Genomic DNA, 25090 nt, shown 5'->3' with positions numbered 1-25090 from the left:
GTCCTCTTAAGAAGTACTCTTCTGGGTGCCTGCACCTGCTCCGGTGCTCAGTTTATGGAACTCTTCACTGAGGGAAGCTCACCTGGCAACTACTTTAACACCCTTTCAGTGCTAGGCAGAGACCTTTTTATTTTCCTCTTCGTTATCTGAAGGATTGTTTTTATCATGGATTTTACCGTGGATTTTATCCTGCTCTTCAGATTTTGCTGATACTTTATATTTACCCTAAAGTAACTCAATACCCACCCACCCACCCAACCCAATAACTATATGGAAGGGCAATGGCAAAATAAATGAATAAGAGTGCAATTCTATGCATGTTTAGACATAAAAAGCCCTATAACTCCTAGCATTCCCCAACTAATCCTATGTACAAGGCATAGATTGTGCCCTAAATCTCCTTATTTCCCTCAGAGGTTTATCATGGCCATATCTTTTCTAGAAAGCCTGAGAGGTGAGCAACTTATTACATATACCAATATGTGGAGGACAAGCTAACTTCCAACAGTTTACTCCAGGGAAGCTGTGAAAATCTTGAACCAGTGTTTAGAGGTGGTTTTGGATGGGAACAAACAAGTGGGTGGTGAAATCATCCAATCTAGGTTGAAGCTCTGTGACCAGTCTTGAATGGGGATTTACTCTCCCAAAGGACGAAGTTTAAAGTTTGGGGATCCTTCTGGATTTGACGTTATCTGTAGAAGAACAGATAGTGACAGTGGCTAGGAATTCAGGCTGCTTGAGGGCTTCATTCAGCCTGTATTTTTAAGCAAAACAACCTGGTTTGCACTTTCTGAACTAATACATAGACCAGAACACAGTTAACCTTCAGTTTTCGCACTACCCAGAATTGTGCGATACAGTTCTCACCTCAAAAACTGTACCAAAAGTGTAAAGATGTGTATTTTAAAAATGCACATTTTGTGAAGATGTATTGAAAATATGTTTTAAATCACAGGTGATGCATAAAAGACACAGAACAGACTTATAAATGAACACATATGAAACCATCATCAACCAGAAATAGATTGGTCTGTCCCTACTAGGAGTTACTTTTGTCAGCTTAGCTGATACACCAGCTGCAAACTTAACTAGAGAGAATGGATCTACCTTAAGTTAACCAATAATAATAATAATAATAATAATAATAATAATAATAATAGTAGTATTTCTTACCCGCCTCTCCCTCTGGATTGATGAGGGGAACAACATAGAACCCATGTACTAGTGACACCCAGGTTAGACCACTGTAATGCACTCTACATAAGATTGCCTTTGAAGATGGTTCAGAAACTTTAGTTGGTCTGAATGAAATGGTCTGGAGGGTGGGAGTTCAGGGGTCGGTGCATGTAACTCTTATATTGCACCAGCTGCACTGGTTGTTGGTGAATTTCTGGCCCAATTCAGAGTTCTGCATTTGACTTTTAAAACCCTAATGGGTTTGTGGCAAGGCTACTGGGCAGTATAAAAATGTAATAAATAAATAAATAAATAAAATAAAATAAAATACTTAAATGACTGCCTACGTCTGTATCAACCTGCCTACATTTTCAGGTAATCTTTGGTGTCCACCAGTGTGAGCAATTCAGTTGGTGGGCACAAGTGAGAGGGACTTTTTTGCAGTGGCTCCTGATTTTTGGAACTCTACCCCAATGGAGGTTCATATTGCCTCATCATTGCAAGCCTTGAAAGAGCTGTTAAAAAGCCATTTGTACCAAAATACTTCATCTTAATAAGCATATATTGCTGCTGTTAATTGATCTAGTGTTGACTTCTGTTATTCATTTTAATGATTTTGTAATTTATTGTTAGTGCCTTGCTATTTTTTTTTGGTATTAATTCTTTTATGCAGCTTTCATATTGGATTTTGATGTTTTTATGGTGGTTTGTTTTTATATTTTCTTTATGGAAGGAGTCTTGAGGGCTTAGCCACTAAAAGGTGAGGTAGAAATATTTTAAATAAATATACATAATGGAAAATGAATGAACAAATAAAGTGAGGGCTGATTCACATAATCACACCATGCTGGTTGCTTTCTACTTGTGATGCAAAGGTTTGTAAATGCTGTACACCACTTCTTTTGTGCTGGGATGGCACACACTACTTGCAAGCTTCTAGGCATCCACTTTGCCAGTTTGGGAAGGCTTTGTGCTGGAGTTTGGTGCTCTAAAGAAGCTGTTGCTTCAGCAATGATATAGTTCAAACTGAGGGCTTCTGTAGGAGTTGGAGGCTCCAGCCCTTCCTGATTCTCAGCCACCGCTGATCTGAGCACATCAAGGCACGTGTTTCCCCCCTTCATGAATAGATTGAAGTGTGGCTACTTGGGCACTTCACTGGTAGTCCTGAAGCTCATGCATGGCACCTCATCTCCTCTCTTCTTCTGGTCCTGGAGCTGATGACATGGTCCAAGTAGGGATGTATCAATTTTGGGAAATCCATTCCATTTTGTGGATTGTCAGGTGTCCTTCGTTGCATCATCTCCTCATTGATGGAATTGATTTTTTTTTTAGTTATGTATGTGAGTTTTGTTCCACTTGCACAAATGTGCATTTGCAGTAATGCAAACGTGTGCTAATATGAATTAGCGCAAGAGCAAATTTGTGCCAATTCCCCCCTTCCCAATAAAAAAACCTGTCCACAAGTCTGTGGAATCCACGTGACTCGGTAAAAGCCGGTCCAGTGCAGAATCCAAAGGCTGGATTCATAGAAATCTGAACCCATTTGAATCAGTTGCGGATTTCTCTGATGTCCTTGGGTCCAAGAGCCAGCCAGAGGTCCAAAGGCTCATCAGGGACGCTGGGGGTATGGGAGACTGCTGGGAGGGAGTTCTGCTCCTCTGCTCATCCTCCAAGGAGGCCCCAGATTCCAGGGCTGGGTCACAGGACTATTTTCCAATTAACATAGAACTGCCATGATAAAAGTGGCTGCTTTCAGGAGATGTTGTGTGTGAATCAACCTTGACTTGCTTTGTGAGGAGGAATTACAGATATAGCCTTAAAGTCTCTCTCTCTCTCTCTCTCTCTCTCTTCCCTCCTCTCTCTCTCACACACACTTTGCTAAACCTTTTCTATCATAGTACATTATGACCATTCCAATGTTTAAAAAAATGTTTCATACTTCCTTCAGGGATTAACATAGGGGAATAAAGGACTTGATCCCAAATGTCTGTTGTGATCGTTAAAAACTTTCTTGAGGCAAATATGTAACTACTAAGAGCTAAAGGTGACAGAAAATTAAGAACACCAGGAAACACCATTCGATTACAATGCTTTTCAAGATTTTTTCATGCCAAGTATACACTTTTCATTTTTACCTGGCTTCCTCATTACAAATAGCAACTATCTCCTCAGAGAAAGAAAGAAAGAAACCTGAACAAAAATAGCCTGGTAGGAAGTCTTTCAATGCAGGGATCAGCCAGTTCCTTTTAAAAATGCAGAATATTTTATCTTGCTCTCTCTATTAATAAAGGCTAACAAATGTAGTCCTTCCCTAATTGCAAAATGCTGATTTGTATGAAACAGTTGAGATTACAAAGACATTGCGAATTCTTAGCCTGGTTTCCCTGCTGATGAGTAAGAACCGTCTGCGTGGCTCTCCCAGAGGTGTCAGTGGAATCTCTATCGTGCCACACAAGGGTTCTCAGCAAAAAGTAAACACGCTTTCCACAAACTCAGCTGCTTAATCTGTTTGTAGGTTGAATTATAAAATGGGGGTGGTGGTGGGCGACTGTGGGTGCTGGGAAGCTGCAGAGAGCATTTCCACCGTTTCTTGACAAAAAGGGCAGGCTGTGGCCGTCAAAAGACTTTGCCCAGCTGTTTTCATTTTGCTACAGACTCGGAAGGCTGACTTTAGCATTAACTAACCTGGCAGACATTTTCCCAAGTAGTTAAGCATTGAATTAATTATTTTCACAAAAGCTCACATTAGAGTTAGCAATGGGGTAGGTTATATATCTTAGGGTGACCATATGAAAAGGAGGACAGGGCTCCTGTATCTTTAACAGTTGCACAGAAAGGGAATTTCAGCAGGTATCGTTTGTATATATGGAGAACCTCGGGAAAATTTCCTCTTCATCACACCAATTAAAGCTGCAGGTGCCTGCCCTTTTTAAAACCTGGTCACTCTTGTATAGCTCCTGCACCTTTAACTGTTGTGATAAAGAGGTAATTTCACCAGGTTCTCCAGATATACAAATAACACCTGCTGAAATTCCCTTTTCTATGCAACTGTTAAAGATACAGGAGCCCTGTCCTCCTTTCATATGGTCACCCTATATATCTTCAGGTCCATGACAGCACTCCTGGTTTTGGGAGTGGGATAGGTCCTCTGAGGTAATCCTGGCCTATAACGACAACTTGAGTCTAACAGCAATTATACGTGTGTGTGTGGAATATATAAATGCCTTTCTGCCCCCAAAAGGCTGCCTAGGCAGCATCTAACTTTAAAACAGTTGCATAAAAAACTGGTGAAATTAAAAACAGAACTAGACAAAACCAGCCAAATAAAAAAACAGAACAAAAGAAAACCAGCTTTAAAACAAACCAGAGAGCAAATCAATCCAGTTTGAAAACCCATCAAAAGCCAGCTGGAACAAAACAGGTTTTACAGCCTGCCTAAAGTCAGGCAAGGCTGTTGCCAATCTGACCACTTTCTGGAGGGAATTCCATAGCCAGGGTGCTGCCACCGAAAAGCATATCCACCAATCTAACCACTCTTCATGGTGAAACATACAACAGGGCCTCTGAAGATTACCATAAATTACAGGCAGGCTCATACAGGGAGAGGAGGTTCTTCAGATATCTTTGACTCAAGCAGCTTAGGTGTTTATATTATTTTCACACAAATACAAAAGTATAGAAATAAGATACTTACATAAGTGTGGTTGCACAGTTTATCTTTCCCGATCCACAGCTCACTGTGGATTGAGTGTTCCAAAATAGTTTACTCTTTTATATACCATACGGTGGCCTTGTGTCCTACGTTACAGAAGTCAGTCCTCTGTTTGAAGGGCTGTCCCTCCAAGATAGAGGCCTTGAAGCTGCCTGTCCACAGTTAGCTCCTGGCAGGAGACGCACTAGGCGTCAACTGGTCAGTCTTCCCCACTGTTTAAATCAGCGGTTCTCAACCTGTGGGTCGGGACCCCTTTGGGGGTCGAATGACCCTTTCACAGGGGTCGCCTAAGACCATCGGAAAACACATATTTCCGATTGTTTAGGAAACTGTATTGACTGAACTATGTCATGTATCATCTTTTGTATTATTAAAGCTATTGTTATGTATTATTTTCATTAGCAAACCATCCCATGACAATGGATCGTGTAGAGAAGAACGAAAATAATTTTATGGTTGGGGGTCACCACAACATGAGGAACTGTATTAAAGGGTCGCGGCATTAGGAAGGTTGAGAACCACTGGTTTAAATGATGGTAATTATTTCTAAATTTACATCTAGTCATATATGTAAATCTTTGACCATTTCTGCCCTTCCTTCGTTTAATGATGTGTGTATGTGGGTTTCTCCAGGAAAATAATGCTGGAGGAAAGGGTTAACCCTGTCCACACCCCATACTACACACCCAATCCAGATTCCATCTCCCAACCCACAACACACACCTGCTATTTGCAAAAGTCTTATAAGACCAAACAGCTGTTCATGCATTTGTCAAATTTGGTCCTTACTTCTCAGACATCTATCTTCCCAGCCTCTGAAGATTTGCCTGTTGGAGAACGCTTTGGGCTGGTGTAAACTTTTGGGGGCTGGCAAAATTCTTTCCCCCATGATGGCACTCTATGCCAGTATAGGGTGACCATATGGAAAAGAGGACAGGGCATCTGTTTCTTTAACAGTTGCACAGAAAAGGGAATTTCAGCAGGTGACATTTGTATGCATAAACCTGCTGAAATTTCCTCTTCATCACAACTGTTAAAGCTTCAGGAGGCCTGTCCTCTTTTTTATCTGGTCACTCTAGTATAGCTACTGCAGCTTTAATGGTTGTGATGAAGAGGGAATTTCAGCAGGTGCTGTATGCATACAAATGACACCTACTGAAATTCCCTTTCCTAGACAACTGTTAAAGATACAGGAGCCCTGTCCTCCTTTCCATATGGTCACCCTATGCCAGTATCACATATCCACGGCAAACAATGAAGCTGGCAATGAGAGGAGCCACACCTGTAACCCATCGCATGATTTTTCAGTGGCAATGCTAGAACAGGCCTGGCTTTTTGGTGGCTTCCATGTGGAAGTTATAACAGAAAAATTGGCCCAGAGTTTATTGCTATTACCAAGTAGGGAAGCAACTTACACATCATCACAGAAAGAAGATGAAAGAGAACACCAATTTGCATAACATTTAAATATGCAAATTAATATATATAGGTGCTAATTTAGAAATAATAACTATTCTTTAAATAGGAATACAAGAGAACTCATCATAGTGGAGAGGACTGACTAGGTGATCTGGCTGAAATCTGTGAGCTTTACTTCTGAGTAAACATGCATAGGACTGTGCTGACCAAGAATTAAAACGGATAAATCGAACTGAAGAAGCTGTTTCATAATAGTTCCTAAAATAAAAGCGGGGAAAGAATATCGCAAAGCAGTGTGAACTAGCAAAAACGGGTCTTTGTTTTCACTGTTCTAAAATGAGCCAATATTGAGCTGACTATCATTGGGAATTAAGCAGTATCTAAATGACTGTCATTGCATAAGTGTATCATTATATAATAGCATTTTGTCATCTCACTCCATGGCATTGGGCATTGGCCCCCTTAATTGCAATAAGAAGAAATCATTACTGCATTTACAGCTGAACACTGGTGCAGCCCAGTGATTTTAGACCCTGAGCTTACTGGTCTTACAATGGCTGGGGGAGGCTTTAGACTGCCATGCATAGTACTTCAGTAGTGAAGCACACCATTAACACTTCACTTTTCTCCCCATCTCCCCTGCCATTCCATACTTTACAACTGCTTCTACATTACTGATGTGTTAGAGCAAAGCAATTTTTTTGCCTACTCTAACATAAGTCATCATCATCACCATCACCACAGTTTTGCATTTTAAACTCACTTAAATCATAGCATAATAATTACAAGAATAAAATGGACTTTGCTTCTGCTGCTCTAATGTTAAAACACATTTACTTCGGATTATTATTATTATTATTATTATTATTATTATTATTATTATTATTATTATTTCTTTGCCACCTTTTAGGACAGGAGCACTTCCAAGGCTGCATACAACAATAAAACTCGCATAATAATTAAACAGCACAATAATTAAACTCAAATAAAGAAAACTGATATGATAATAACAAAGTAAAAACAGCACACAGCAAACATCCTAAAAAACAACCAACACCAGCATAAAAACAAAACCCACCACAAACAACTGTACAGCTACAGCCCAGTCCAATAAAACACAATCACGGGAAGGTCAAAATAAAGTAGTAGGTTTTCAGGGCCCTCCTAAAAGCCTGCAATGATGGGGCCTGGAAGACCCCTTATGGCAACTTATTCCAGAGGTGTGGGGCTACTGCAGAAAAGGCCCTCTCCCATGTAGTCACCTACAGGTTCTCACAGGTTAATAAATGAGAAGGGCCTCCCTTGCTGATCCTGAAGTGCAGGCAGGCTGATATGGGTGAAGGCAGTCCTTCAAGTAAATTGGTCGCAAACTGTTTTAAGGATTTAAAGGTCAAAACCAGCATTTTAAATTGGGTTTGGAAACACACTGGCAAGCAGTGCAACTAGCAAAGTATAGGCATTAGAGGATCAGATCACCTTGCCCTTACCAAGGTGGCCGCATTCTGCACCAGCCGAAGTTTCCAGACCGTCTTCAAAGGCAACCCCACGTAAGCACATTATGGTAGTCCCTCCTCTCCAGATAGAACTGAAGCTGGTGTACCAGCCTAAGCCGGTAAAACACACTCCTGGACACTGCAGTCACTGGGCGTTCCCAGTTATCCAGAGTCCAGGAAGACTCCCAGACTATGCACTTGGTCTTTCAGGGGGAGTTCAACTCCATTTAAGACCAGCTTTAAACCTCCATGCAGAGTAGTCAGTTTCCCAACCACAATACCTCCATCTTGTCTGGATTAAGTTTCAGCTTAAGTTTTACCCTCATCCACTCCAAAACAGCACCCTCCAGACACTAGTTCATGAGTTCAAGTACCTCCCTGGGATGTGCAGATGGAAAGGAGAGGTGAAGCTGAGTTTCACCCACATACTGATGACACTTCAGCTCAAATCTCCTGGTATCATGTTAAAAAGCATTGCAGCACCCCATGGGGTGGAGCAGAAGTGCCTCAGAACTACCTTCTGAAACTGCTCCTCCAGAAAGGACTGGAACCACTTTAAAGCTGTGCATCCCAAGCCCAGGTCCTCCAGAAAGGACTGCAACCATTTTAAAGTTGTGTGTCCCAAGCCCAGCCCAGATAAACGATTCAGAAGGATACCATGGTTGATGGTATCAAAAGCTGTTGAGAGATCCAGAAGAACCAACAGGGTTGCATCCCACCCTTCCATTCCCAGCATAAGTCACCAACCAGAGCTGCTTCTGTCCCGTAATCAGGCCTAAAACTGTTTGGAATGGATCTAAGTAATCAGTATCACCCAACCCTGCTTGGAGTTGAGAGGCTACCACACTCTCCAGCATTTCCAGAAAAAAAAGCTGCATGAAAATTTGGGCATGCTTTTTATCACACATTTTTAAAATGTGTACATCTTCCCCTCCCCCAATAGACTAAAGTGATTTTGGGTATACTTTCCCCTATTATCTGTATTCTGTGAGCATTTTTTCTTAATATACTGTACACATGTTTATGTGTATTTTTTGTTGTCGAACTTGAGCACAAGATTTGCCAAAATGTAGATTTCAGAATACAACTGCATTCTGGCTCTTGCTTTGGTTCGGGAAGCGCAAACTAGGTGCGTTCACATGAAAATGCAAACTGAATGAAATTTTCACCCATCCCTACCGAGAGGCTGTGGTGCCCAGAGCTGCAGAACTCAGAACTTCAGCCTCCAGATCCAGTCCTAGCTGCCCCACTGAAGCTGAACATCTGGCTTTAAGGTGTGGCAGGTAAATATATATATTTCCTTTCTAATAAGCATTTGCTCGAAACGAAGAACTGGGTATGCATAGATATTACTTTTTCATAAAAAGAGAACAAATAATGGATTTCCAAGTTGAGTTCTAGACCTTAGAGTATATGGTTTCCTGGCACAGCGATTCTCACGAAATATTATTACAGCGGCCTTGTCGGTTGCCAGGATTCCTTTAGTGGAAAGACAGGAATCTTTGGTGGCCACACAACAAGGATTGCAGAACAGCAATGAAGAGGCATAACAGAACTGCTTTTGCTGCTGCCTGGTGCCAGGGAATACTGTGCAGGGCACACGGCACCGGACATATGCTCCGTCTCCTGCTGGAAAGCCACAGCACATGCTGTAGAAGCACACGGATCACCTGCGCGCCAGTCTGACTTCCCATGATGCCAGAATTCAACAACACCTGTTGCTGAACAGAAACAACAGTCGTAATATAAATGGTGAATCCCATCTGAAACTCTTTGGCATGCCTCAAATGAAATATTTCCACCATGTTCAAATTTAAGAATATGAACTCCAAAATCTGAGTGGAGGATTAGTTTTCAGCACAAAACGATTCTTGCCAACGTTTGAGCTTCGCAAAACGCCACAGTGAGGGGAAAAGCACTGCGGTAGATGCTCTTCTGAGGATGCACCAGCACCAGCATTCTCAGAAAAGATGGGGGAAGTTGAGAAGGGGTGTTCCAGTGGGCAGGGAGGGGAGGGAGGGAGGAGAGGCCTGGATCCACTTGATCCAAGAACTTCTCCATCATGGTCACTGCCTACTGCCTGGTAAGTCATCTAGATGGGCTAAGAGGCCAAACAAGATGATTTTTTTTTTTAAACAGAGGATTTCCTCCTCCTCTCCCCACCGCCTGGCTCCTGTCAGCAGGGTTTTGGATAGGCAGAGGGCTCTGAGATCTATCAAGCATCAATTCCTTAGGATTGTAAGATCTGTAAGATGTGAAGCAACCATTAACCTTTTTTTTTTTAAAAAAAATAAAGGATTCCCCCCCTTTTTTTTAGGAGAACCCTGTCCTTACCACAGATGGTGGGACTATATGCAGTGTAATAGTTACAGACAGGGAATAAATAAATAAATCATAGTTTTGTTGCTAAAGTTAAAAGGAAATAGCTCTGCTATTAAGTCTGATGATCTGTTTAAACAAGACTGGGCCCATTAAAAAAAAAAGTTTAGGGATTTCTATCTTTTTATTTCAATCTTGTATGTCACCGGAAGAGGAACAAACAAACCATTTAATTGACGACTGGCTTTTTTCTTTTTTTCCAAAAAGGCAGACAACGAACTTACTTTTGAAGTCTCTCGTTGGCCTCTTGCGAAGCCCCTAATGCTTTTTGAAACTCTGATTCCATGTTTGCTCTCTCTTCTACCGTTTGCTGAAGCCGGGTCGTGAGCTCCTCATTTTGAAGCAGCAGCATGGACACAACATCTCCTCTGTTCTTCAGAGCTTTTTCATAGGTGGTAAGGGTAGAGTTGAACTGGTCTTTAAGATTCACTTCTTGAGACAAAGATTGGTGTAAGCTTGGAAAAGAAAAGGTATGTGTTTCAATGCTGGGCAATACATGTCCAGAGGTTTAAATACAAAGGTATATGGCATTTGGAACAGATTTTGAAAATATGTGCAAATATCCCATGGACAAAATATTTCTCAAATACAAATAGCAACCCATGTAAAAGAATTGAAATGTTGATGCTAATGATTTCACAGTATGTTAAAAATTAACACAAAACCAAATCAACATTTTTACGATGCTGTATGTATATATATAGTTTTTAATGTGCAAAAAATCTTGTACGGCTCTTTGCTCTCCGTTACAGTAACTACTGTTCCAGTTTTTTCTAAATTTTTATTTCAGTTTCACTGGGTTGATAAAAACATTTATCACACTGCTAAAAACATTAAAACCAATACTCAAAACATCATAATTAACAAACAAACTGGACAGCACACTCATTCAGAAAATGCCTGGATAAAAAGATGGGTCTTTAATTGGCACCTAAAGCATGCTACAGTTGGCTCCTCCCAAATACTGGGGTGGGGGGGAGGTCATTCCCTAAGGTGGGCCCCACCACAGAGAAAGCCAGCTTCCGGGTTACTGCAAGATGACAATCTGTAGGTCGTGGTACAACCAGCAAGGCTTCCTCTAATAATCTTAATGATCCCACAGGTCTGTATTAGGAAGGTGATGTGCTAGGTAACCTGGTCCCAAGATCTTGTACTTGCCTCGGTAGCTAATAGGTAGCCACTGTAGATCTTCAGCATTGCTGTAAAATGTGCACAGCCAGGAACCTCACTCAGCATCCTGGCTATTGCATTCTGCATCAGTTGCAGCTTCTGGATCAAGCACAAGCTGCCCCCACACAAAGCACATTACAGTTATTTAAATGTGAGGTTACCAGTGCATGGGCGACAGTGGCCAGGCTCTCCCTGTCCAGGAAAGGGCATAGCTCATATACCAACCAGAGTTGGTAATAGGCATTCCTCACCATAGAAGTCACTTGGGCCTTTAATGATAATGATGAATCTAGGAGTAGTCCCAAACTCAGGCTGTGTTATTTAATTGTGACAGATCTATTCCCATCGTTTCTTCGAATTCCCCAGAGCAGCCTAAATGGGGTTATCCCATGTTTTTCCTCATAACAACCTGGCAAACAACCTTCTCTATAGCGGCACCCACCCTCTGGAAAACCCTCCCTCGTGCAGTTCGGGAGGCGGAAAATGTAATAAGTTTTATACGCCTCCTAAAAACATATCTTTTTAAACAAGCCTTCCCTGGACTGTAATTTATTCTGGTTTTATGTGATTTTAAAGTTTTAATCTGGATTTTATGGTTTTAGTTGCAAACTGCGCAGAGAGCTTAGGCTGTTGGGCAGTATAAATCTATATAAATAAAAATGAAAAAGACCGTTCGTTACTGTCGTTATATCTCCGAAAGTTCTTCACCGATTGCTTTGAAATTTTGACACAGCGTTGCGTTTGAATACGCGAGCATTGTTATGTAACTATGTTCTCTATGGGGTCAAAAGTTTGTCTTAAAATCGAAGAAATAGGCCTCCTCAAAACCAGTCCTGCTGATCACTGTGACATCGCGAACCAGTAGTCCAATCCGCTGCCTCTGCCTCCTCTCCTATTTGCATATTCTCTCGCAATTGGCTGAGTGAATATAGATGTCACACCTGTGACAGTTACACGTTCAGAAGAAAGGTAACTGCCATGAGTTTCCAGTAACCTCCTCACCGTAAAAACATGCTTTTATATCTCCGAAAGTTCTTCACCGATTGCTTTGAAATTTTGACACAGCGTTGCGTTCGAATACGCGAGCGTTGTTATGTAACTATGTTCTCTATGGGGTCAAAGGTTTGTCTTAAAATCGAAGAAATAGGCCTCCTCAAAACCAGTCCTGCTGATCATTGTGACATCACCAACCAGTAGGCCAATCCGCTGCCTCTGCCTCCTCTCCTATTTGCATGTACTCTCGCAATTGGCTGAGTGAATATAGATGTCACACCTGTGACAGTTACACGTTCTGAAGAAAGGTAACTGCCAGGAGTTTCCAGTAACCTCCTCACCATAAAAACATGCTTTTATATCTCCGAAAGTTCTTCACCGATTGCTTTGAAATTTTGACACAGCGTTGCGTTCGAATACGCGAGCATTGTTATGTAACTATGTTCTCTATGGGGTCAAAAGTTTGTCTTAAAATCGAAGAAATAGGCCTCCTCAAAACCAGTCCTGCTGATCATTGTGACATCGCGAACCAGTAGGCCAATCCGCTGCCTCTGCCTCCTCTCCTATTTGCATATTCTCTCGCAATTGGCTAAGTGAATATAGATGTCACACCTGTGACAGTTACATGTTCAGAAGAAAGGTAACTGCCAGGAGTTTCCAGTAACCTCCTCACCGTAAAAACATGCTTTTATATCTCCGAAAGTTCTTCACCGATTGCTTTGAAATTTTGACACAGCGTTGCGTTCGAATACGCGAGCGTTGTTATGTAACTATGTTCTCTATGGGGTCAAAGGTTTGTCTTAAAATCGAAGAAATAGGCCTCCTCAAAACCAGTCCTGCTAATCATTTTGACATCACCAACCAGTAGGCCAATCCACTGCCTCTGCCTCCTCTCCTATTTGCATGTTCTCTCCTATTTGCTCTTATAGGTCATTGTGACATCGGCAACCAGTAGACCAATCCACTGCCTCTGCCTTCTCTCCTATTTGCATGTTCTCTCCTATTTGCTCTTATAAGTCATTGTGACATCGCCAACCAGTAGGCCAATCCACTGCCTCTGCCTTCTCTCCTATTTGCATGTTCTCTCCTATTTGCTCTTATAAGTCATTGTGATATCGCAAACCAGTAGGCCAATCCACTGCCTCTGCCTCCTCTCCTATTTGCATATTCTCTCACAATTGGCTGAGTGAATATAGATGTCACACCTGTGACAGTTACACGTTCTGATGAAAGGTAACTGCCAGGAGTTTCCACTAACCTCCTCACCGTAAAAACATCCTTTTTTAAAAACCAAACAATCTGCTTTACTTCATCCAAATAATGCCTCGCAGAAGATCACACTTAGGTTGTCGTACTCGCAGAGCGGAAGCACTGCGACGAGAAATTGCAAATCAGACTGAGGAAGAACGGGCATCAGCAAACGAGAAAAAAAGAAAAAGAATGCCTCAAATACGTGCCAAGGAACCAGCCAAGCAACGTTCAGCCAGACTTGAGGATGCACGGTTGCGAGCACAGCAATCGCATTCTACAGCTTCAGATCTGCTTTGTTCTCAACAGAATGAACGCGACAGGCTGAGAGCGGCTGAAAGACGTCAACGAGAAACAGCACATCAGCGTCAAACACGACTCCGTGGTAAACAATCACACGATTACAATCGCCTTGCATTCCGGTACAACCCAGCTGATGATTATAGTTTGAGGCGGCATGTTCTCATCGGCACTATGACTGAAGTGTGTCCTTATTGCAAGGCTCTTAAATTTAATGGAGAAACAAAAGGAATGTGTTGCGCTGCTGGAAAAATTAAACTGCCTCAACTTGGAGAACCACCAGAGCCATTACAAACTTTGCTTGCCGGATATACCGCAGAATCAAAGCATTTCCTATCTAACATCAGGAAATACAACTCATGCTTCCAAATGACGTCGTTCGGCGCAGAAATCATCACAGCTCCATTTATGCCAACTTTCAAAGTCAAAGGACAAATTTATCATAAAGCCGGCTCCTTCCTTCGTTTCAAGATAGTCAACAAAAATTCCTACAAATGTATTTCATTGGTGATGGCAATGATGAATTGAATGCACGCTGCGGAATTTATACCGGCATAAAAAGGTCCATCGTTTCAAAACTGCAACAGCTACTTCACGAAAAAAACAATTTAGTACATTTGTTCAAAACAGCAATTGACATGATGCCATCTGATACACACAAGATTGTTATTCATGCTGACAAAACGCCTGCTGGAGAACATGTGCGAAGATTCAATGCTCCAACTATAGACGAAGCGGCAATTGTTATAGTCGGATATCAATCTTGACAGGACCTTTCAAAGGTGAAGATGTCCTCATTCCTCGCATTCCTATGATTCCAACTGATATGCCATTTCAATTTAAGAGATTGCAATTCCCAATTCGATTGGCGTTTGCAATCACCATCAACAAAGCTCAGGGCCAATCTTTAGAATTGTGCGGTTTAGATCTAGACACAGATTGCTTCTCACATGGACAATTATATGTTGCGTGTTCTAGAGTCGGCAAACCAGACAATGTCTATATCTACACAGACAATGGAACAACTAAAAATATTGTATATCCACAAGCATTGTGAAATTAAACATATTAGAAACATCCGCTTTGTCTTTTCTTTCTTTTCAATTTAACCAGACTGAGCCACAGCAACGCGTGGCAGGGTACAGCTAGTATATAATAAATAAATATAAATAAATAAATAAAGTAGGTTAGACTGACACACAGTAATTTACATAAGATAACCCTGAGCTTAATGACTGAATGGGGAATCTTATATTGTTATTATTTCGTTTCCAAATGGATAGTTTATGAAATCTTTCTCCTTTAACTCTGTGTCAAAGAGCGTTGGCAGAGTCCCCCATCTTTCCTTTCTGCAGAAAACACACACACACACACACACACACACACACACACACACCTATCATAAAGAAATTAAAACCCACCCCACATGCATAAGTAAAATATGGCTGATTTAATAGGAATCCAAAAGTTAAAGGTCAGAGTATTGGTATGTCATTACACCTACCACCTGAGGTTGTTTGAAAATGGGGCGAAGTACCTATTCAATTAAATAAGGACATTTTGAAATTATAAATAATGTATAAAGAGATACAGAAAATCCACAAAGCAGAGGCTTGGGTGTGGGGGGAAGGAAAATCATCACTGGAAGAGTAGCAGATAAAATCTATTGACTTGTATTTCATCAGAAATGGCAAAAAAAAATAATATACTCCAGCGTTTCAAAGCAATAGTAAAGGTAGAAGGGGAAGCTATAACTGCTTCACTTTTAAGGTTCCCAGAGAGCACTAAAAGTTCCATAAACTGAAGACTAGAATTCAGTTTTTAATGTTGCAATCCTATATAAAGAAGTATAGGTTCATGCTATATATCCAGCATTAGGGAAGCTAAGTAAATAGCTTGATTTTCAGAACATCCATGAGTTGAAAGGCTTCTGGCTTATGTTTGTGCCACATGAAGGTGCATAGAAAAAATCCTGTTCAATTTGGTCTCTCCTGCAGCCATGTATGTTTAGGGTTTTTATTTTATTTTTATCGCTCAGATGCGTCACTATGCTATCCACTCCATTTCTGGTAGTTTTCTACTGCCAGGGCTTTTTCGATGGGTGGGGTAGGGAAGCATTAAAAAAATGTGACCATCTCCTCACAGTCTGAAGTGGTGAAGTTTATTCTTTCACTTCAGAACTCTAGTGGCTCAGGGTCAAACAACACATTCTGCTAAATGTGCAGTGTGCAGCTATGCCCATGTTTTTCCTTTAATTAATTACAGGCATGGAGGGGGCCACAGCATGTCAGGAGGGGGAGCCTTATCCCTTATTTCTCCAGTCACAATCTGGAGGAATATCCCCCACCTGACCACAACATGGCTACGAAACCTCATAACCATGTTTGCAGTGGGCCGAAGGTGGGAGTTTTTGTCCAAATTGCAACTGGGGAGGGAGTAACTTCCCCTCGTGCTGCAGGGCTGATCATAATTGGCCCCGAGTTAAAAGTCATTTGGTCCTCAGTCTAATGACAGTATAGAACTTGCCATATATGGTTAAACTAGAGTGGATTTAATGTTATTCGGGACTGCAACCTTATGCACATTTTCCTGCGAACAGACACATAAGAAGTTGCCTTATAGCAAATCAAGACCACTGATCCATCTAGCTCAGTATTGTCTGCACTGATTGGCAGCAAGGATTCAGGAAGGATTCTTTCCCAGCCTTCTCTGGAGTTGCCAAGTATTGAACCTGGGACATGTACTTTACCATTGGGCTGCTGCTATTCCAGAAGGGGAGCAACCACCCTCCCTCCTTGAACACAGTTAATCTTACTTCTTAGTAATCAGGCATAGAATAACAAATTTAGATTCAAAAGGCAGTATCCCATGATGTTCGTTAAGAATTAGTGTGTATGAGAAGATCAAGACTCAACGGAGTTACAATCCTAATTTGATGTAGAATGTAAAGGGGACAAAACAAAACAAAATGCAAAGCAGGACTTTGGTTCAAAAACATTCTGACAGCATGATGTCACCTTGGCATATCTTATAAAAAGATGCGTAAAGGAGTAACTGTACTGCTTTTTTGCAAAGTGAAGAATTCTGTGAAGTGCCCATTCAGTTAAAAGTGACACTTCTCTGATAACAGAGAACACAGCTCAGCGCTGAAACGCAACTCAGGCATTTGACTCACCTCAAAACAAGCTCCACTTAACGGCCGCACTATATGCCATTTACTTTTATTATCGTCCCCAGGGAATATGTTTGCCCTGCTCTAAAATTTATACGGCTCATTTTTGCAAGCTGCTTCTAAAAACCAGCGAGAAGGAGCTCTCGATTGAGGAGATGGAGCGGAAATCAATTCCAATTCGATATTGATAGCCACTGTGCAATGTAAAATTGTGTGCTCTTTCTAATTAAATGTAAACATGCTCCATTCTAAAGTCCAGCCGTGATGACAACAGTCACTAGAATGGATTGCTTAAGCATTGATCAGTCCAATTTGTCTGAACCTTTTGTTCATACCGCAGGTATTCTTGAGCAATCTGTGGCAGGGTTAGTGTCAGTTCCAACTGACTTTAGTTTAGGTCATCTTCAGGCGCGCGAGAGATAGAGACACAGAGAGAGAGAGGTTGCTTTCACAGTGCCACTTTGCCACCGCTTTAGAGAAAACCCTGTGGTTTCACTGCTGCGGGATGGGGGCGGGAAATCCCCAAGGCAGGAGGGAGCATGGAGTTTTCTGGTGGCCATCCAGGTATTCAAGCCTGCCCCCTGCCCTGCTTCTGGAGATCAATCAGTGGTCACCGTCCACCCGGAGAATGTCCCCAGCTCTACACCAGAGCAAGGTCACATGGTGGAAGGACTGTGGTGACCTCACTTCAAGGGGAAAAGTTGGGTTAAGTCCCCAACTTTTTAAATGCAGAGCTTCGGGGGAAAGTCCTGCGGTAGCTGGGAGGTGGTGGCTGCGTCGTATAACTGGTGCAATGCCACCGTGCAGCCATTGCGGGGCAAATAAGCTGTATAGACAGCCGAGAGAGAGAGAGAGAGACTTGACCAGAAAAGAATGTGGAGTGCTCAGTAGTATCTCAAGTTATTCATTAACTATGTCCTTTTGATAGCTAATCAATAGCATTGCATGGAGCCAAGCACACTGTGCTGAACTGCCCCTCTCCGAAAAGCCAAGTCTTGGTAAATATTTAATGGCAGTAAAGGTGTTTTGGATGTTATCAAACCGATATGTTAAAGAACTCTTAAAAGAAACTTTATCTTCCCTCACCGTGCAAAATTTGTTCTGCCGTTATATAGCCCTGATGCAAAGTGCTTGAAGGAATGCGTTTCAGCTCATGTTTTGGGTACAGGATATTCAGCTCAAGCCATGTGTGTGTAGGTGAAAATATTGTAGTTATAAAAGAATGAAGTGATATCTTTTAAAAGCCCATATTTCCTTGGCAAAGCAGCAGCACATAATGAGTTGGATCTAGACTAAGTTCCCATCAAAATCAATGAGATTTAAGGGGCCAAATCAAAGATAAATAAAAACAAGGCAATTATATGCTGTAAGAAGCTTAAGTTTAGGTAAGTGGCCTTCAATCCCCTTGCATCAGCTGCTGTGTCCTTTATAGTCTGCCCTTCCTTGTCTTATACGTGGAAATTAATTCCTTAATGTACGTCTTGTTGAATATAATCAATACATTGGCTCCAAAAATCCCCATTCTACAACAGAATTAATCCTTCCTAGTGATGTATAAGAATTTTATTTCAGTTCATAAATTGTCTAAACTTGTCCCATTCATAACCCCGAATGTGAACAGGACCACATTTTTTCCAAAAAATGTTTGCAAATTTCCAAACTTCAGATTGCATTACAAAAATTGCATTTTTTAAAACACACACACACCACACAGCATATTTTCCAAAAAATATAATACTCACACTTTAGTCTATGGGGGCAAAGTGTGCACTTTTGAAAAACGTGCAATTTCCCTGCCTGAGCAGAATGAAAAATGTCACCAACAAAAAAACAGGAGTAAGCCAAACCAAGCTTCGAAGTGGAATTTGGAGAATTTCAGCAAGCTTGAACATCCCTAGGTCTTCCATGGAAGGAAGGGAAGCTTTGGTGCCAACCTAATGTGTGCAGAATCCATGCTCTCATTGCTGCTTCCTTTCAGCTAAGGTTCTCGGAAGAGAAAAGGCAGACATCTCATCGACAAGGAAATGGCTTTAGAAATTGTGCATATTTCTTCTGATTGATTAGTCCTGTTTGATCATTCCCATTCACATGTTCCCCATTGTGCGTGTGTGTGTGGGGGGGGGGTCACTGGCCTGTTCCTTTATATTCCTAATAGCCCAGCCTGCAGCCTTCCGCACATTGCTCATGGACAGGGATGGGGCAGAGGAAATAGGTGTACCCCCACTCTGCTCCATGTGATGGGTTGATTCAGGCCCAAAATATCATCCAAGCCACTGGATCATTGTGTATTGTATTAGGTGTTTATCCGTCAAAGTCTCTTTGTCAGGGCTTGCCCTGACAAAGCAAGGTATACATATATTGGGTTAGATCCACACTTAGAATTGAAATAAATGGGACTTAGATTAGCCATGATGTACTTGCCCCACTGGTTTCAATGGATCCACTCAAAGCTTGAGGAAATTCAGATCCAATATATTTATTTATTATTATTTATTAGATTTATGTGGCACCCAACTGGTTAATGCCCTTTGGGTAGTTTACAATATATATAAATATAAATAAATAAATAGCATGTACAAGACAAGATCTTTGGAGAAAAAAGGTGAATAAGGAGAGATGTTATGGAGGCATACTAAATTATGCATGGTGTAAAGAAAATTTTCCCCCTTTCTCATGATACTAGAACCTGAGGTCATCCCATGAAGCTGAATGGTGGGACATTCAGGACTGACAAAAGGAAATACTTCTTTACACAATGCATAATCAAACTATGGAATTCGCTCCCACAAGATATAGCGATGGCCATCAACTTGGATGGCTTTAAAAGGGGATGATACGAATTCATGGAGAATACAATTATCAATGGCTACTAGTTACAATGGCTATATACTATCTTAAGTATGCCCCTGTATACAAGTTGCTGGGGAACACCAGTGGGAGGGTGCTGTTGCGCTCATGTTCTGCTTGTGGGTTCTCCATTGACAGCCGTTTGGCCACTGAGTGAACTGAATGCTGGACTAGATAGGCCTGTGGTCTGATCCAGTACATCTCTTCTTGTCCTTATGGCTACTGCAATATCCATAATCCTATTACGTGTTGTGTGAAGAAGTTCTTGTTCCTGTTGTCTTAAATCTGCTGTCTTTCAGTTTAGAGTTGTGACTCTGAGATTTTGGATGGGCTTCCCCATTTAGCATCTAATCCACATTGTTCGTGGTTCTCTACAGCTCCATCATACCACCCTTTTCAATCATCTTTGTTTATCCCTGAAACACCCTACCCATTTAAATCTCTCTCTGCCCCCATAAAGATTATCCTCTCCCCTTTCTACTTGCCTTTTCTGCATCTTTATCAAAGAAATCAGTGTAACTCAATAGCAGTGATTGTTTCCTGGGCAAAGTACATCTAAAGTTACACTAGCCTGCATGAAATGTAACCCTTTGGGGCTATGATAGGGAAACAGAGAAGAAGAAAGGCGCATCATTTCCCTCATCCACTAAGAACAGAGAGATGTTTGAACAAACTACATGATTCTTTAAAACAACAATATTGTGGCTTCTTGGTCATTCTTGCTTTAGTCCTCCTTAGCATCCTAGAATGAAAGAAATCTTCCATTCCAAAGAATAACAAAGCAGTTATTATTCTGTATCAGTGGAGGCTCTGGACCTTGGATTGTTCCTTTAGAGTTCTGACTGGTTCTGACTGAAAGCTGGAGAGGATTTACCGCCCCACTAACATAAGAGCCACCAGCCTCCATTATTCTGTATAGAGGCAATCCCCCCACCCCACCCACCAAGATTGCAGAAGTACTTATGTCTCTTGGATTTAAAAGGTTCTTTGCAGAATCTTGGAGGAAAGAATGAGTCAGGTGTTTCAAAATCAATTCCAAAAGTTGGGTCCAAAAATATTCTCCCAAGTGTTTATATTAATTAATGCAAGAACATATTGCCTTGATCATATGCTGTTGATATTATCCTCATTTGTTTGCTTTGCTGGATGATTTCTAAAAGGAAGTTTCAAAAAACATTATATAGGGATAGTACAGAGGTAATCAATAGACACCCTGTTGGGTTTTTGATAGTATGCCCCCAAATGATCATTTCATAGATAGCAGTGTGATTCCTCTGTTTAATGAAGAGTTAAAATATGCACAGTAATACCTTATTTTCATAATATTCCGTTTGACAAAGATAACAGCCATAAAAACAGTTCCCACCTGGCTAAACCTGACTTACAGGTTTTGTTGAAGAAAAAATATATATGCATGACTTAATTATTGAAATGGATCTATTAGAACTGTCCCCCAATCCACCTTTTCTGCCCCACCTACAGATGAACTTCGAATGACCTGTTTTATGCAAAAAGAATTGCAATAACTTGGGCTAAAAGCTGTTATAAAGCGAAGGCTGCCTGGAAGACAAAAGTATGATTCAGAAAGGCATGATGCCCCTAGAGGAGAAAGCTTAGAAAAAGTCACCTTTTACCAAGTTTACTTTTACAGCGAATAAAGACCTAAAATAATATGAACAGTGTTGTAACTTACATCCTTAGTATTAATTATGTTTGGCTTCATTAGACTTCAAAACTATCTATTGCGCAAATTGATTCTTTAAAACAAAAGTTAGTTTCAGGGAAGAGACTCCCCCCGCCCTGGCATTCCTTCAGTTAAAAAGGGAAATTCTGTAACAAGAGCTCTACTGTTTCATTTTCCCACCCAAAACTATGAAACTACAAGAACATAAGAAGAGCCCTCCAGCACTCTGTTTGCACAGTGGCCAACTAGCTGTTGATCAGGAACCCATAAGCAGGACACAGGTGCAACAGCCCCCTACTATCCATGTTCCCCAGCGACTGATGTCTATAGGCTTACTGCCTCTGATACTGGAGGTAGCACATAGCCATAGCCTTCTCCTCCAGGAATTTATCCAACCCCACTTTAAAACCTTCCACACTTGTGGCCATGAAGTCCTCCTCCGGGTACCTAATCTGAGGGAAGCTCGGAGGATGGCAACAAGGGAGAGGGCCTTCTCAGTGGTGGCCCCGCAACTATGGAACAATCTCCCCAGCGAGGCCCACCTGGCACCAGCATTGTTATCTTTTTGGTGCTAGGTCAAGACTTTTCTCTTCTCCCGGGCATTTAACAGCATATGCTAAGTTTTTAATTGACCCCAGGTCTATATTTTGGCCTTGCTAGAGTTCACAGTTGTTTTAAATGTATATTGTCTTTGTATGGTGTTTGTTTTTATGCTTTTAAATTTTGTATATTGATTTTTAATGTTCAGTATATGTTTTAATCTTTATAAACCACCCAGAAAGCTTCGGCTATGGGGTGGTATATAAATGTAAATTATTATTATTATTATTATTATTATTATTATTATTATTATTATTATTATTATTTACACCTTGTGGTAGTGAATTTCATAGTTTAACTATGCTCTGTGTGAGGAAGTCTTTCCTTTTATCTGATGGTTATGTTTTTAAGTTTTAATAAATGAAAGACAAATTCACTTAACTGAAGAAGGATTTGCATTGTGCTTAGGGAAGTTAACCGCGCAGCAATCTTCTCATTTTAATATGATTTTATTTTAGTATTTTAGTTCATGCTGAGCTGGTTTTCTAGATATGCTTTCATTATCATTGATAGATTTTGCACTGCCCACTTGCCTTCTGGTTCTCTGCCTATCAAGCAAGCAAGCGGTAGCAGTGACGAGAAAGAGGAGGAAGAGTAATAGTAGGAGGTGACAATGATGGTGAGAGCGTAAAGAAGGGGGCCCATTGAAACAATGTTGCCCAGCGGCCCTGAAAAACCAGGAACCAACACAGGCAGGGACTTGCCCCTCTCCTGAAGGCACCCTTTTTTCAACTAAGGAGAGACTCCTCTTTGGCCAGCTATTCCTTCCTAGCTGGGTCCCAACACTTTCCCAACCAACCACTGTAAACAAGGGTGGACAGCGAGTCAGGCCTATTCACATAGGCATCCACGCATATAAATTCTGGTTCACATCAAAGGTTATGCATGCAATGGGGGAGGGTATGCAAGCCCAGTGTGTACAACTTACATGCCTGTCCAGTGTGTGAATTGCCTCTAATTTGAAAACCTGCCATTGCTTCTTTACCAGTCACATACATTCTGCATTATGTTTAAGGCTTCACTGTGACATATTTTGGGCCAACAGTATGTCTTGGAATAAAGTTGAAACGTAGCTCACAAAGATCGCTCAAGAGTACTTCCCGTCGCATCCGAATCAAATAACAAATAAAAACAACAACAAAGGACACAGTCTACTAAAAAAAAAAAGTCAAGTTCAAGGAGCCAAAAATGGATATTCTCAATGGAAAAAGAAAAGAATTCTGGATTCCTGGAAATGAACCTGATGTTTGCCTTGGCAGGGAGAGAAATTAATGACGATCACTAGGAAAAAGTAGATGTATATATATATATTTAAAATTTACTTTAAATTAGAAGCTGTTTGCTTCATACCACTTCAACTTTTAACGTTATTTCAGTGATCGCAATTTCACCTTATTTGCTCTGAAGGTTATCACTCCATGCTTCCGAATGCAAACACTTCCATTGAACGCAGTGCATTTTGTTCCTGCTGCAGGGAAACAACTGTTCTGGTAAGGAATGGAGGATGTTGAGATGCACTATTCAGGAGAAATTGTGACTGGGCGGTGAACTTTTCCATAAGTTGTTTGGCCTCTGACGCACTCTGTGTATTCCCGAGAAGGCAAATGATTCTAAGGAAACCATTCTGAGAAAAGGGAAAGAATCTAAAGGGCAAAGGCAGTAAAAGTCTTCAACCTCAGATATGGTTTTTTGGCATGAAAGGAGTGCTTTGTCAAAGCAGCAGAATTAATGAGATTGTTAAGAGCTGTATGCAGGTCTGGGACACACAAAGAATTGCAAACATGAATTAAACGATAAAATATCATTCAGATCAGTTAATCAAATGTAGATGTGGGGCAAACTAAAGACGACCTTAATAAGGAGGTCTGGGGAAGGGGGCAGGGAGAGGTAAAACATACAAGAGTGAGTGACTCTACTATGGAGAAGAAGAATTTCAGCAGCCTGCCTCATCAAGTACTGACAAATGGAATGTGAGAACTGTTCCTTAGATGAAAGGAGGCAGACTGAACAATTCAACTAATGGGATCACATTGAGCTAATGGGATCACTCTGACTTGCTTGGCTTCTGTGGGCATATGTCAAAATGCTAATGTTGTTTTAAGGTAGTTTCTTTTATTTGTATATTCAGTAGCAGTCGGCCATGACAGGTTCGGAGAATTTTTGAGGCCGTTAAAACACATCCACATACTTTAAAAGTTTTAAGACAAAAAGCAAACTCCCTGAAAAACATGTCCCTGAAAAAATAGCACACACATCCACCCCGCAGCCAGGTTCCTTTGCGCTGGTTCTCAACGAAACCTTCAAGCACAAGCTCCTTCGGAGCTTAAAAATGAGTCTGAGGGTTCAATACTTGTAAAGTAAAAGATGGTGCTGAGGGAAAACTATAAGACTAAAACCAAAAAAACTCTCGTAGACTTGCAGCCTGATCGCAAGTCCTTACTTATAAACCTGCTTGTAAATCCAATAGTATATTTATTTATACCATTTAATATCATGAAATCTCAAAGTATTTTATTTACTGATATACTATATTTTGAACCTGCCCAATAACAACTGTTTTCCGGGTAGATCATAAACAATAAAATAAATGAAATGAAATACAATACAGTGAAAAGAATACAATACTATACAAAACAACAAACAGCACAGGAATAGATGAATATAACAATATATAAAAAGAGCCATAAAATCTAAAAATGAAGTTTCTGAAATGCCCGGGAGAAAGGAAAGGTCTTTGTCTGGCTCTGGAAAGATAACCATGTAGATGCCAGATGAGCTTACTTGGGGAGGATATTCCATAAATAGGTGACACAACTGAGAAGGGCCCCTTTCTTGTAGAAACTGAAAGGAAAGACTCCAAAGATGACCTAAGGTCAAAGCAGGTACTTACGGAAGAA

At 41.0% G+C, this 25090-nt stretch overlaps 1 protein-coding gene across 3 annotated transcripts in view; it reads right to left on the bottom strand.

Moving 5' to 3' along the window:
- MIPOL1 (mirror-image polydactyly 1) overlaps positions 1-25090 on the bottom strand; it is a 226149-nt gene that overhangs the window by 29263 nt on the left and 171796 nt on the right. For all 3 annotated transcript variants that reach the window (XM_063117821.1, XM_063117822.1, XM_063117823.1), the window contains one exon: positions 10404-10634. In XM_063117821.1, the coding sequence (XP_062973891.1) occupies positions 10404-10634 (231 nt within the window). The remainder of the gene's footprint in view (positions 1-10403; positions 10635-25090) is intronic.

This window comes from Elgaria multicarinata, chromosome 2, assembly GCF_023053635.1.
Source record: "Elgaria multicarinata webbii isolate HBS135686 ecotype San Diego chromosome 2, rElgMul1.1.pri, whole genome shotgun sequence".
Taxonomy (NCBI): Eukaryota; Metazoa; Chordata; class Lepidosauria; order Squamata; family Anguidae; genus Elgaria; species Elgaria multicarinata.
The sequence above is the reverse complement of the archived record's forward strand: the minus strand, read 5'-3'. Positions and strand labels throughout refer to the sequence as shown.